We start from the raw sequence: 13,932 nt of genomic DNA, 5'->3' as shown, positions 1-13,932 counted from the left end.
TTCCACGAAAAATTCTAATTTTTTCTTCTCTCTTTGATTATAAAGTGGTTAATACTAAAGTCAAATTGCCTAAGAACAAGCTAAGAATTATGAGCATTAAAACTATATTTAAACATCTGATCAACCAATAGAAAAGTCAAAGATATACTTGAGTCTGTCAGATCAACACATTCCTGTAATCTCCTCAGGGCTATCATACAATTTGACACCAACATTTAAGCTTTGAAAATTATGTGATCATCTGTTACATTTTAGAGATCATATGTCCTCAAACCTTTTATATTAGTTATAACACAAGAGAGAGGCCATTTTTTAAAAGATCTTTCTGTTACTGATGATTGCCTAAGTTGCTTCTTCCTTTCCTTTTTCAGAATGAAGAACAAATTTTGGTATTTTGAGTTTGGCACATCTGAAACTTTCTCAGCCACCTGCAAGAAGCTACATGAATCTGTAGAAATAGAAGTAAGCAAAATGAGTTCTCTTTTGTCATCCTATGAAATGGCTTCAGCTTGGTTGTTAATATGTTCGTGTTGTAGCCCATGGAATGAAATGTATATTAAGCAATCTGTGTAGATTTACTCAAGATTCTGAATTGCCATTTCTTTCACTTACTGGGAATGTAGCACTATCTGAAATACCAGTATAATGTTAAGTGTGGGCATGAGTTGTTTTAATATAGTATAAAAAAATGAGAAGTGGAACACAACTTTGGAAATCAATGAAAAAGTTACTGGGCATAGTGTGGATAGAAAGATGTAAGATAAAAGAAAGTAGTTGAAGAAAAAGAAAAAAGTTGCAAGATACATTAAAAAACTTATTATTTTCAGGTCTCAGTATCTTATAACCTTTAAAACACAGTTCACTAAAATTGTACTTACTTTTATGAATAAAGGTTAAAAAGTGTACTTTTCCATTCCATTCCCGTTCATTAACTAGGTTTTGTCAGTTCCCAAGGTTGCGATTTCCCCATTACATTTATAGAAAGTGGAAATGCCAAGAAATAGAGCAAAGATAGCAAGAAAAGACACATTTTAAAAAGACTTGGAGCAAATAGGTCTATCAAAAAATATAGACACTGTAGGACTCAAAATTTTGAAGATATAAAAGAAAATAAGTTATATTGAGAGATTTTAGGGGTTAAATAAAAAGGAAAACTTTTATTTTGACAGATGGTAAAGACAAAAACCAAAGGAACAGAATTATGAAACGTGAACATTTAATGACTAGCTGATAAAAATTGAGAAATATTGGCTTTGACACTTTTTATTTTAAAAATAAATGCATAAATCCTCTACTGACACTTAAGCATTAGAGGCATTTATTCAGGTAATAAGTTTAGTAAACAGAAATAGTTATGGACCACATTATAATGCACCATTATAATGACCTGGCTGGATTCTTCATTACCCTAACTTTTTAATTTCCTGTTACTGATAATAATACCAAAAATGATTTTACTCTTAACATAAGCTTTTTGTACTTTCATCTCATCATGATCAGTAAATAGAGTTAGATATTAGAATTATTATAAAATCAGTGGCCATGGAATGATAAAAAGCCCTTCATAACTGGATCAGATAAAAACCTTCAAAAGGAATATGATCACAGAAGGTGAAGGATTTGAGTTCAGCATGGACTTCCTGTGATTACTATTCATAATTATACGTATGTGTATGTTTATTTATTTACACATATAACTATATATAAAACAATATAGAGTATGGATATAACTATTGTATGTATGCATATATACATAAGTAGTTACATATGTAGTATGTAGTTATATATACTATTACATATGTACATATATATAAAATATATGACATATGACTATATATAGTATAACTATATATAAAACTATATGAAGTTATATATGCAGTATATATAGTTACATGTCATACATTGTCATACATGTAGTTATATATGTAATACATATTTATTTAAAAAATTAATAGTCCCCCTTTACTTTCAAAATCATTATTTTTAAAAAGTTGCTTTATATGGTGGATTTGGAGATTTCTTACCCTCAGAAATCTAGGCTCAAAGAAAATCTGTAGCAGAAGCCAAAAATTAAAAAAATAAAAGTGTGGCTTTGGTTGAATGTAGGTAGAGACACTGAATTCTCTTGTACCTTTCTTTTCCTTGTCCTAGTCCTAAACACAAATTGAAAAACTATTGACCTATAGAATAATACTGTATGTGTCATAAAGTAACAAATATTCAAGAAAAATGTTGCAATATATAGCAAAAGACATTTGAATGAAAATAAGTGTGGAAAACGTTGATTTTTAAAGTCCTAAATAATGATAAAATTGACTGGTTTTGTTCCACAGAGCTTTACATCATATAGAAAAACTGTTTAGAGTGTTCTCCAAAAACTCTGGACCACTAGAACTAAGTTATTTTTCTTAGAGTCATGTTTCTACATGTTTTCCAAGTCTGGCTTTCTAGCTCTGTGTCACTGGTTTATTCTGAGAGCCACATAGCATTTATAAATCACAGCCAGCACTGTGTGCACTGCCCATCGTATTGTTGCATATCTTGGGGGGTGTGTGTGTGTGTGTGTGTGTGTGTGTGTGTGTGTGTCTGTGAGGATAGTAATGCAAAATCAGCCTCCCTGCTCACTTTTTAATGAATCCAGTCTATCATATTAGCAGAATATGCCTTTCTACCCTCAAGGTTACTTCATAATTAAATATAACAAAAACAGCAATTCGGAAATTTGATTCTGTTTGTTGTTGCTTCCTATCTGGCCTAAAATTATAACTACTATGGTTTGAAAATATATAACAAAATAAACCACTTCAGTAACAACAGAATTTCAAGCAATGGATATACATTTTATTGGCAGCTTTTTTTTAAAAACAACCCATCTTTTGTGTGTATTTTTATTTCATATTACATACAGAGAGCTCTTTCCAAAGGGTGCAAATATTTGAGATGATATAAATATCATGGAATAATAATTAATAATAACTAAGATTTATCAATTATTAACTCTACCTCATGGTGCTAAGCAATGCACATATATTATCTGACTTAGTCTTCATGAAAACCCTATGAATTAGATGTACTATTATATATCCATTGCAAGGATGAATGTTTTCTTTAATAATTTAAGAGAAATAAGAATTATGTTGCTGCCAAAATATTTAAATCTAATAAGGAAACAAATGGATAGGAGAGAGATACATATGTACACACACACACACACACACACACACACACACACACATATATGTAGAGAGATAGTGATCCATAAAGTAGAAATTTTTAGTTGAAAGAAATTCAGTTATTTTCTAATGTTATTACAAAATATAAAGAAATAAAAAATAAAATGAAACACTTTAAAATTATACAAAAATATTTTAAAAGCTAAGTTTGTATTAAAGTATTTATGGGGTAGGGGCAGATGTGTGTGCCTAAGAAACTCAGGCCAGCATTTGGGATTGAAGCTATAAAGTTCCTAAATTTTTATTTTGCTCTATGTACCAGGCAAAGTTAATAAGAGAGTAAAAAAGCCTATTCTTTAGGCATTTATTTCAGTGTTTCAGTTGTCAGTGAGACTGGGAAGGCTGGTAAATTTTAGTCAAGAATTTGTATCCCCAGATACTGATTTGTCTAAACGATTAAGTACCTCTACAAACCTAAATAATCTCAAGAATTAACAAATGGCATGAGTAGTATCAGAAACACAAAATAAATTAGCTGGATTTGAAAGACAAGCTTTTGATTGCCCAATAACCTGGAAAACATAGAGTTCTTAAAGGAAATAGGGCAGAGTTTCTAAGCATAGTTCCTGCCCCACATGTCCTAATGCTAAAATCAGCTATAAAGTAATGTTATATATTTCACTGAATAAAATTATGAACAATTTTTATCTGATACAGACATAGAATCAGACTCACTATGGAAAAAAATTACAGTTTATCATGAATTGCATCTCATCAAATTTACTATCCACAGTTAGAGCTCTCCAAATTTCTTCATAGTTTTAAATATCCCTATCAACTGACATGTTAAGTGGATCTGAAACACTAAATTCACATACAAAAGCTTGTCTTTAACACCTCTATATCATATGGCCAGGGCACATTCGTAAACTAAGATCAAAACACATTGGCAGAAAAATTTAAACCATCTTCTTTTCTTTCAGGTAAAGCTGTCTCTAGAATAAGATCTTCCATTTTAACACTGAAAAGAGTGGACAATGACATGCCAGAATTACATTCTAGACATAGCTCCCATAGTACTATATGTTAACGACCTTTTTTCTACATAATAAAAATATTCAGGATTTATTGACTAACTGAGGCTGTTAGCTTTTAAGCCTTTACATTCTTTTCCTCTGTAGCTACCTTTTTAAAAGTCATAAATCTTCAAGGGGTATGAAAATATTATCTGCCACATTACTATAACTTGTTTATATTTCATAGCCTTCACCTCAGCTTTTATTTTCATGCACTCAAGTGACGTGCTACAATTACTGGTCTCCATCAGAACCAGCTCTGAAATTTTCCAGACTAATGAACATAATGTCCAAGCAAACAGAGGAAGGTAGCCTGGGGTCAAGAACTAGTGGAAACAAATCATTAATAAATAGCAATTTATTTAAGTACATTGTCCTGCTCGCAAAGGAACATCCATGTGTTCTTCATCAGTCCTTGTTCTTTGAGACTCCTTGAGAATTTTTTTTTCACTTCTCAGAGAGCGACTTACTCTGTTTCCTTAAAACTACACATGACAAGACTCCGAAGAGTGAAAACATGAATAATAGTATGCACTGATGTTTTTCAGTTGTCACATGTAACTCCACTAGTTCAATTTAAAAAAAAATAAAAGCCCATTTGCAACATGCTCTCCTTTTCTGCAGATGAACAAAGGAATCCTCCTTCACTAATTCTGAAAGTAACTTGTCACAGTGGGGTTCTAAGGCCTAGTCAAATAATTGTCTTAGTGTACTACCTGCTGTGTTCAATATTGAGTGAAAATGGAAGCCAGGCCCCAACTCCAGCTTATTTCACGATTCTTCTGTTATTTAAATGATTTTAGTCAGTTTGGGGGAAGCCAGACCTTTATAAATTAACAGCAGGGAAATACCAAAGGTGTCAGATTGCATATTTATCATCTTTTTCGTGTAATACTTAAATATGTATTAAGAAGTGACTGACATAAATTAGGCAGATTTCAGAAGCCACAGGCCGTGGCTTGTAGAGGACCCCCTTCTGCTTGACATTTCATCCTTGTCAAAGATCAAATTATTTTAATTTAGGCTGCAAATTATAAGGAATGAAGACTTCTTTGTGGGAATTCCCTGTGGTAATCTGACTTTTGTTGTTACTGCTGCTTGTCAGTGTGCAAAAGATATAATATGCATGCAAATAAGGTTAAAAAATATGTACTATCTAATTATCCAGCCAGTACATTCCACTTGAAGACAGTGGGAGGCCTGACACACAGTATGTGTTTGATTCATTGAGGCCTGCAGGGTATTTACACAAGATTACTTTTAATTATGAAATTAATATCTGTTTATCTAGAATATATAGCGGTAAGTGAGTATACACATGAGCAGAATTCTTTAGTAAAAAGAAATCATCTTAATTTAGTACATGAAAAGGAGGAAAAAGCACTTGTTTCTGGGGGAAAAAAAAGGCATCATCCAGACCTTGGTTTCACTCTCCTTGAAACAAATTGAATGAAAACTTGGCACTTTCTCTAGAATTTGTTTCTACCCCTGCCAAGTAGGCTCAAGATGTGTTTCTTTATTTCACAGTTTTTGTTTTTTGGTGTACAAGATGCAAGCTTAGATTCGGTATGATGAGGCGAATGTGCAAAAAGAGAGGGTTTTTTTTGCTTGTTTTGTTTGTTTTTCATCATTTTGGTGGAGTATTGCCCCTTCTGAGTTCAAAAATCATGATTGCCATGAGAAATGATGAAGTTGGTATTAATGATTTTTCTGTAATAAAACATGGCAATGAAACAATCCCACTGTAAATAGACCTCAATTTAAGTAATGCATATCCCTAATAAGTTCTTTAAAAATCCATGTGCTTTTATCTGTTCTCATATTAACTTGTAATTCAAATTGGGAGAATAATTTCTGGGATATATTTATAATAACTACCATTTTAGAAAACTGAAAGCAAAGAAATAAATAAATTAGTAATTCAAAAAATATGGATTACCCATGTTACTTTCTACACATATCTATCAGCAGAAATGAACACAAAATTCAAAAAATTAAAAAAGTGACCACGTTAAATACAACAAAACATTGTTTGTTAGCAAGTTCCAAGCAAACAAAAAAAGTCTGGCTGATTAATTTTTTTCAACCTATTGTTTCAGCAGCTATAAAGGGATGTTTGGCTGGAGAGTCCTTTGACCGCTACTCTCAGCATTTCCCTCACTCAAAGTGTCTTGTCCTCCTTAGCAATTTGGACAACTGTGCTTCTCATTGCCTTTGACATCCTGCTGAGAACTTCATCTAATCCAAGAAACTATTTTTGGTCACTCCAATGTGATTGAAATCTCTTTGAGTTGCTGTTTTGTACTTTTCTTTTTACAGAAATCTTTTTTTTTTTTTTTTTTTTTTTGAGACAGTCTGTGGCCCTGAGTGGAGTGCAGTGGTGTCATCATAGACCACTGCAGCCTCAAACTCCTGCGCTCAAGCTGTTCTGCCTCAGCTTCCCAAGTAGCTGGGACTACTACTTTTTCTATTTTTAGTAGAGATGGTCTCGCTCTTGCTCAGGCTGGTCTCAAAATCATGAGCTCAAGCCATCTTCCCTCCTCGGCCTCCCAGCGTGCTAGAATTACAGGCATGAGCCACTGCACAAGGCCCTTTTTTACAGAAATCTTTAAAGCCACTTCTTTCTCAGCCAAAAAAGTGAGACCATGAATCATGAATTCTGTTCTTTACTTTCCCCCAGTAGTGCCTTGTAGTATGTTCTAAATAGCCAGCAATCATTAAAATTTCTGCCTAAAATTGGACTGTACTTCCAAGAATTAACCTTTTTATCACACACTGGAAATTTGCAGCTGCTTATATATGCAAACACTAACATGTGCCTGTTCGAAAGGTTTTCTGTTATAACCAAAGATAACTCAATATAATTTGATCATTTTTAAGAACTATTAATGATAACTGATTAATGTTAGTGGCTGCAATATCTTTTATATTGACATTTAGGGTAAATATTTAAGTGTTCTTGAAAGGCTTATTTAGAAATGACAAGATTATGGATTTAAAAGCTCTTATCAAAAGATAAGGAAATGAAAAAGAAGAAATCAAGAAGAGAATGATAATATATCCTATTGTTTCTGTTCTTTTTACTGATCAGTGTGATGGAGTCCAGATAGATTTAATAAACATCTCTCTGGAAGGAATTGCTATTTTGAATATACCCAGCATGCATGGAGGATCCAATCTTTGGGGAGAGTCTAAGAAAAGACGAAGCCATCGCAGAATAGAGAAAAAAGGGTCCGACAAAAGGACTACCCTCACAGATGCCAAAGAGTTGAAGTTTGCAAGTCAAGGTAAGTTTTCTAACAATTAATTATCAAATTGCTACTTAATCTGCTTTCAAAAGCTACCTTCAAATTAAAGAGCTTCCATCACACTATAATAATGTGTATATTTATATGATTGCATTTTTCTTATCATCATATACCCAGGTGTGACAAAATTATATCATAATACATTCTAAAATTGTGGATAAACTGGCTATATTTTTCATGAATTTTTTTTCTGCTTTATTATTCTTTTTTGGATATAACTCGTCCCAAAGAAAAATAAAATACATGTTGAGTATTTAGTGAATAATAACATAGGAAATATTGTACTTTAAACTCCTCTGGAATGTGATCATCTTGGATAGGATATTTCAGTTGCTAAAATAAGGGCCTAGTTAAGGCTTTTTTAAGGTGAAGTTATAAGATTTTTGTCATTCATTGAAGCTATCTTACATTAAGCTATTGTTCTAAGTACCGTATATAATGGAATGTTTAAATATCCCACAATAAATTTTGATTATCTGCTGGTATATTTCCAGAAAGTAAATAAAAACACATAAGAGGCCTAGGAAAGAGAGAACAAAGAACTAACAAAACAGGATAGAATAGCTATGGATCAGAATTTTCAACTCCATTGTAATATAGTTCACATTGGAATGTGATACGTAATGCTTGTTGATTGATTTTTTAAATAAAGGTATCAAAGTGGTGGTATTCTAATAACTTATCATTCCCCAATAAGTGTATATTATTCTATAGTATCTTTTTCCCTTCTAGAATTACCTAATACCGTTGATGGCATTAAGAAATAAAGAAAACATGTCTCAGTTCCATGTAGCAAGGACAAAATATTGCAGCCTTAAGGGCCCAATAGAAGATAAAAAAGAGAAAGGAAGGAAGGAAGGAAAGAAGGGAGGGAGGCAGAGAGGAGGAAGACAGGGAGGGAAAATGTGAAACAGGTCGGTGGGTTGGATGGTGGTGGGCAATAGGTTTATGTTTTGATGTCCTTGGGTACCTGATGTAAGTTTCAGCAGCAGGCAGTGACTTCTGTTGTATGGAATTTGGTACCATGAAGGTGACAAAGATTAATGGAGAAAGTATTAGGTATGCTCTTGAAAGAAATACTTATTACAACCAGCCAATGACAGGTGGTTTTGATAGCCTTAAAATGTATAAGTAATCCTAAAGAATTGTATAGTTTAGTATAAGCAAGCTTCTAACAAATGAATTAAGATATTTTATGCTCAGAATAGAATAAAACTATATGAAAACATGGAGGAAAATAGTATTTCATTTTGAAGGGGAAATATATAGTAAAAATGATAATAATAAGGGCAAAATAAATATAACTATTAGTTTCTAGAAGTTATTGACCTTAAGGTTGTATTTGTACTTAAATATAAATTTAAATGTCAGATTAGTAGTAAAAAATAGTGACAAATTTCTAAGTATTAGAATTAGCTTAAGGACCATACTAAGATTAAACTAAAAAAAAATCTCTTTCAGTTTTAAAGACTATATTTATTATGTACTACATACATATGCATTGCTTCCCTCCTTGCAAAAATTTTTTACTATGTATAGACAGAATAATATATACAAAATAATTTCCAGGTTGATTTTTCTATTTGGTCACTACATCCCAATACTTGCCATTTCCTTTGCATGTACATATTCCAGATATTTATCCCAACTGATTCTCAGTGGCTCAGCTGCCAACTGTATCCACCCATGGAGCTAATGAAAGTTTCTAAGACACATGGCCATGTTCCACCCAGACAAAAGTCTGTACACTCTCTATAGAGCTGCGGCAGACATGCCGTTTGCCTGGGCTCACTCACCCTCCTTTGCATGTTTTTTTCAGCAATGCACGTTCATAATAAAACACAGACAAACCAGCTTCAAGAATTGTCACAGACTGTCAGTGTTCATGACTGTAGGAAAAGCTCTCTCTTAGGTTTCTGTCTTCTTGCTTTTTACTATGGAACTATTAGGACCAAGTTCCAGTAAATACTGGGAAAGGAGAAAGTGGGAATGTGCAAAGTTTGTAACTTTGTAATACATTTTTCTCATTACACATATGAGGAAAAAAGCAGTGAAAATCAGAGAGTTTTTCATGTTTTATTGTATGAATAATAACAAGCATGTTTATAACTGATTATGCTCAATTTTTTGTTCCCTTTTTAACCAACTGTGCTTATAGTTTTGGTTTAGTTTTATTTTAGAAGTATAAACTCAGTATTAAGAATGACCTTTTAAGCTGAATATTAAAAAAATAGATTTTGTATGTTAATTAGTCTTTTTATTAACTTTATCAAATTTTTAAAAATTTTAAGAATAGACAAAAGTATCTCAAAATTCTTCTAAATTTTTATTTCGTATTTATACTGTTAATTCTTAAATGTTACATTTAATAGCCAAAAATGTAATTTACTACTGAGAATATCTGTATATGCCTCTTTCCTAAATGGTAATATTTCTATCACTTGATTTTGTTTACAATTTCTTGATACAAAAAAGCAATATTATTACATGTGAGGGTCAATCAGTATTTTCAATCTAAATATAATCTCAAATTTATATAAAATTATTACAAGCTTAAACTTTAGAATGAAATATGACAAATATAGCTCTAGTCCAACACTTTTTAAACCTATAAACCAATTAATAACTTCCACTGTTAGCAAATGTGTAAGTAAAGAAATGAATAATTTGGTAATATAACTTTCTTCTTTTTCAAGAAGCACTTTCTTAAAATATTAACTAAAAACTCTGTAAAAATTACCAGAAGTTTTAAATGAATTTTTACTATATTGGAATGGATGCTTGTTTTCACAAACTTTAGAAAATTTCTGTTTTGAGGGTGAGAATGGGAGAACCATATAACTAAATTTATATAATAGAAATAAATTATTTTATTTAGTAAAAGGATTTAAATTATTTTAAAAGTTTACACTTTTATTCTAATTTAAACAAATGTCACAGGCCAAAGGTACAAGATTGGATTTGGAGCAGTAAATCTTCATTTGTATTAAGTTGTACACGATCTGGGATTCCTGCTACACAATTCATTTACCTATATTTGAGGACACTCACCTAATAAGATCAAAATATTGGCAATTAATAAATTCATTGGTTGGAAATTTTACTGTTGACTTAATTCAGAGTTGAACAAAATTATAAGTAATTCATTTAATTACATTATTGTTCCAGCAAAATATTCTAAAATAATTGGAGGCAGTTCTGAAGCATATGAACACTGACACTCAATTCAGTAGACAATTTCTTTGTATGTGTATGTGTTTATAAAAAGAAACGAGTGTATTGTATATAGACAACACAGTCTTTAAGCAAAATTGTAAAGTAGGGGCAAGTTGTTCTTCAATGCTCCTATCCTTAATATTAAATCTTTCCCACGTTTTTCAGTTGTTAAGTTCATCTTTGCCTCCCCCTCTTCTGAATTAACCTCAGAGAGATGTCTAATAAATTTATTCACATTAATGTATAAATGACTGATTGCAGATGAAAGTAGAGGTATTTGAATTTTAAAAGATATAAAGGCCTTCAGCTAAAACATTATTTTTCAAACTGTGTTCTATTGAGTTATAACTGCAATTCTTCAGCAGTTCTGTAAAAACTTGGTTCAAATTCATTGCCACATTTTGGAACAATAAAAAAGTCTATAATAAAAATATATTTGTTGTAATAATAGTTCTCAAATCATTAACTTATGTTACCAGAAAAAAACAACTTCTCTCTTCTTCCTCTTCCTGCTTGTCTTTTTTCTCTCTAGATAGATAGATAGATAGGTAGATAGTTAATACACATACACACTTATATACCTATACACATATAAATAAATAAATAACTGTGGCATTGATTAGAAAGTCTATAGCTCTGCAATGGTCATTTAAAAATGTCTTTGCATATCTAATGAGGAAAATTGTACGACTGCGCACATTATCACCACAGTGCATTACAACCACATGCAATTAAAAGGTCAGCAATCTCAGGTGCTTTTGTTTAGCACAAGCACCAAACAGTATATAACCATCAGTGGAAGGGAAAACAAGGTGACAATATCTATACTTCAAATGAAGATCACTATTTAGCTGTATTTTTGTTCGTACAAAAATTGTATTAGTTAACTAGCTCGCACAAATAATAGGCTTGTACTGGCTTATATATCACTCAGACTTTTATCAGAGAAGATTTTGTAATTAAACATGCTCACAACTGCAGCTAAGGAGCCAGCAATGAAATTGAAACATTTCAGGTGCGTGTGTAGAATACAATAAATTTGACTAATTGAAGCTTTGAATGAACATCTGAAATAGTAAGTTATATTATGTCATAAACTTGTATTGTCAAAGATGAAAAACACCTTTGACTTGAATGTTTATAGCAGCACAATTCACAATTGCAAAGATGTGGAAACAACTCAGAAGCATATCAATATGTGAGTGGATTAATAAAATGTGGTATATGTATACTATGGAGTACTACTCAACCATAAAAAAAAATGGTGTACTACCTATTGTGTATTATCCTGGTTGGAGCTGGAGCCCATTCTTCTCAGTGAAGTATCACAAGAATGGGAAAACAAACACCACATGTACTCACCATTAAATTGCTACTAATCGGTCAACACTAAGGTGCACATATGGGAAGTAACATTCATCAGGTGTTGGGCAGGTGAGAGGGGGAGCCGGGGATGGGTAAATTCACACCTAATGGGTGTGGTGTGCACTCTCTGGGGGATGAGCAGACATGTGGCTCTAACTCAGGCGGTACAAAGGCAATTTATGTAACCAAAGCGTTTGCACCCCCGTAATACTCTGAAATTTTTTTAACAAGTCACCACGTTTTTTAAGTCCTCGCAGTGCTTGAGTGAGGACTTAAAAAAAAAAAATTTAAAAAACAAAAAAGGAACTATGTTGAATGGAAGTGGAGATAGTGGGCAACCTTGTCTGGTTCCAATTCTAAGTGGGAATGCTTTCAATTTTTCCCCATTCAGTATGGTATTGGCTGTGGGTTTATTGTATATGGCCCTAATAATTTTAAGGTATGTCCCATCTACGCCTATTTTGCTAAGAGTTTTTATAATATATGTGTGCTGGATTTGGTCAAATGCTTTTTCTGCATCTTTTGAGAGAATCATATGGTCTTTGTTCTTGCTTTTATTTATGTGGTGAATTGCATTTATAGATTTGCGTATATTGAACCAACCTTGCTTGCATCTCTGGGATAAACCCCACCTGGTCATGATGAATTATTTTTTTGTTGTGCTGTTGGATTCAGTTTGCTAAGATTTTGTTGAGGATTTTTGCATCGATATTCATGAGGGATATTGGTCTGCAGTTTAGGTGAGGCAAAGGTATTATATGTAACCAAAATGTTTGTACCCCATAATATTCTGATATTAAAAAAAAAAAGACACTGTTGAAAAGAATTTTTTAACCAAGCGTCAGGACCTCTCAAGGAATGTGAACCATTTTAGTTATTCGAACTGATTTAGCTTTGAAGATGCAAGTCCGACTATTCCATTTTCCAGTAATGGAATCAGAATGGTTCAAGATGACTAAGTGAGATGTAAAAAGTTCATACCACTTAATTACACATATGTTTGTATCGGGATATTTCCAATACCACACAACAAAAACAAAATGCAGAAATCAATGAAAAATAACATGGCTTTGACATTGCAATTGTTTTCAAAAAAATAACTCCATTATCATAGATTGATTTATTGAATGCATTAGCAATTTGAACCTCTTAAATGTATTTGTATAATACAAATAAAATTCCTATTTTCTCACTTATTCACTGATTTTTAAAATATTGCTTCATTTTCAAAAAAAAATTGTTGACTTCATTAAAAAGTTTGTTAACCACTGAAGAAAAGCAATTATATTCAAATCATAGCATTTCAAGCATTTACCAGAAGCTAAGGGAGGTACTGCTGGGAGCAGCTGGACTTTTTGCTTGAAACCTCATTAAGTAGGTGCCTGTCCACCCTGCATATGAATACAACTATCCAGGTTCTTATCATACAAAAAATTATTTAAAAACTAATTAACATAATATATACTGCAAGAAATTTTTAATGATTTCATTCACATTTACCAGTCCTCATTTTTTCCTTTGGGCAGAATTTCTTAAATCCAACAAACACTCCATGTCTGGAAAATGAGATGTTTTAGCAGCTACACAGACAAATATTTTAAAGTTTAATAGTTTTGTGTTTACTATTAGAACTGTCTTTGCTTTGTGGTAAGGAATGCTGAAGTTTTGAAAAATTGTTTATAATAGCATTAATAATGTAAACTTTCTTTGTAAAATCAGTATATCTAAGTAAAAATAGAATAGAATGACTAACCTAAAAAATAATACAGAAGGTAACTTGAATAGCACAAAAAC

The 13,932-nt window shown here is 32.0% G+C and overlaps 1 protein-coding gene across 6 annotated transcripts in view; it reads left to right on the top strand.

The window, feature by feature from the left end:
- The window catches only part of DGKB (diacylglycerol kinase beta), a 643,035-nt gene that overhangs the window by 472,657 nt on the left and 156,446 nt on the right, over positions 1–13,932 (top strand). For all 6 annotated transcript variants that reach the window (XM_045565381.1, XM_045565377.1, XM_045565376.1 and 3 more), the window contains 2 exons: positions 372–462; positions 7,341–7,536. In XM_045565381.1, the coding sequence (XP_045421337.1) occupies positions 372–462; positions 7,341–7,536 (287 nt within the window). The remainder of the gene's footprint in view (positions 1–371; positions 463–7,340; positions 7,537–13,932) is intronic.

This window comes from Lemur catta, chromosome 11 (genome assembly GCF_020740605.2).
Source record: "Lemur catta isolate mLemCat1 chromosome 11, mLemCat1.pri, whole genome shotgun sequence".
In the NCBI taxonomy this organism is placed as follows: Eukaryota; Metazoa; Chordata; class Mammalia; order Primates; family Lemuridae; genus Lemur; species Lemur catta.
The sequence above is the reverse complement of the archived record's forward strand: the minus strand, read 5'-3'. Positions and strand labels throughout refer to the sequence as shown.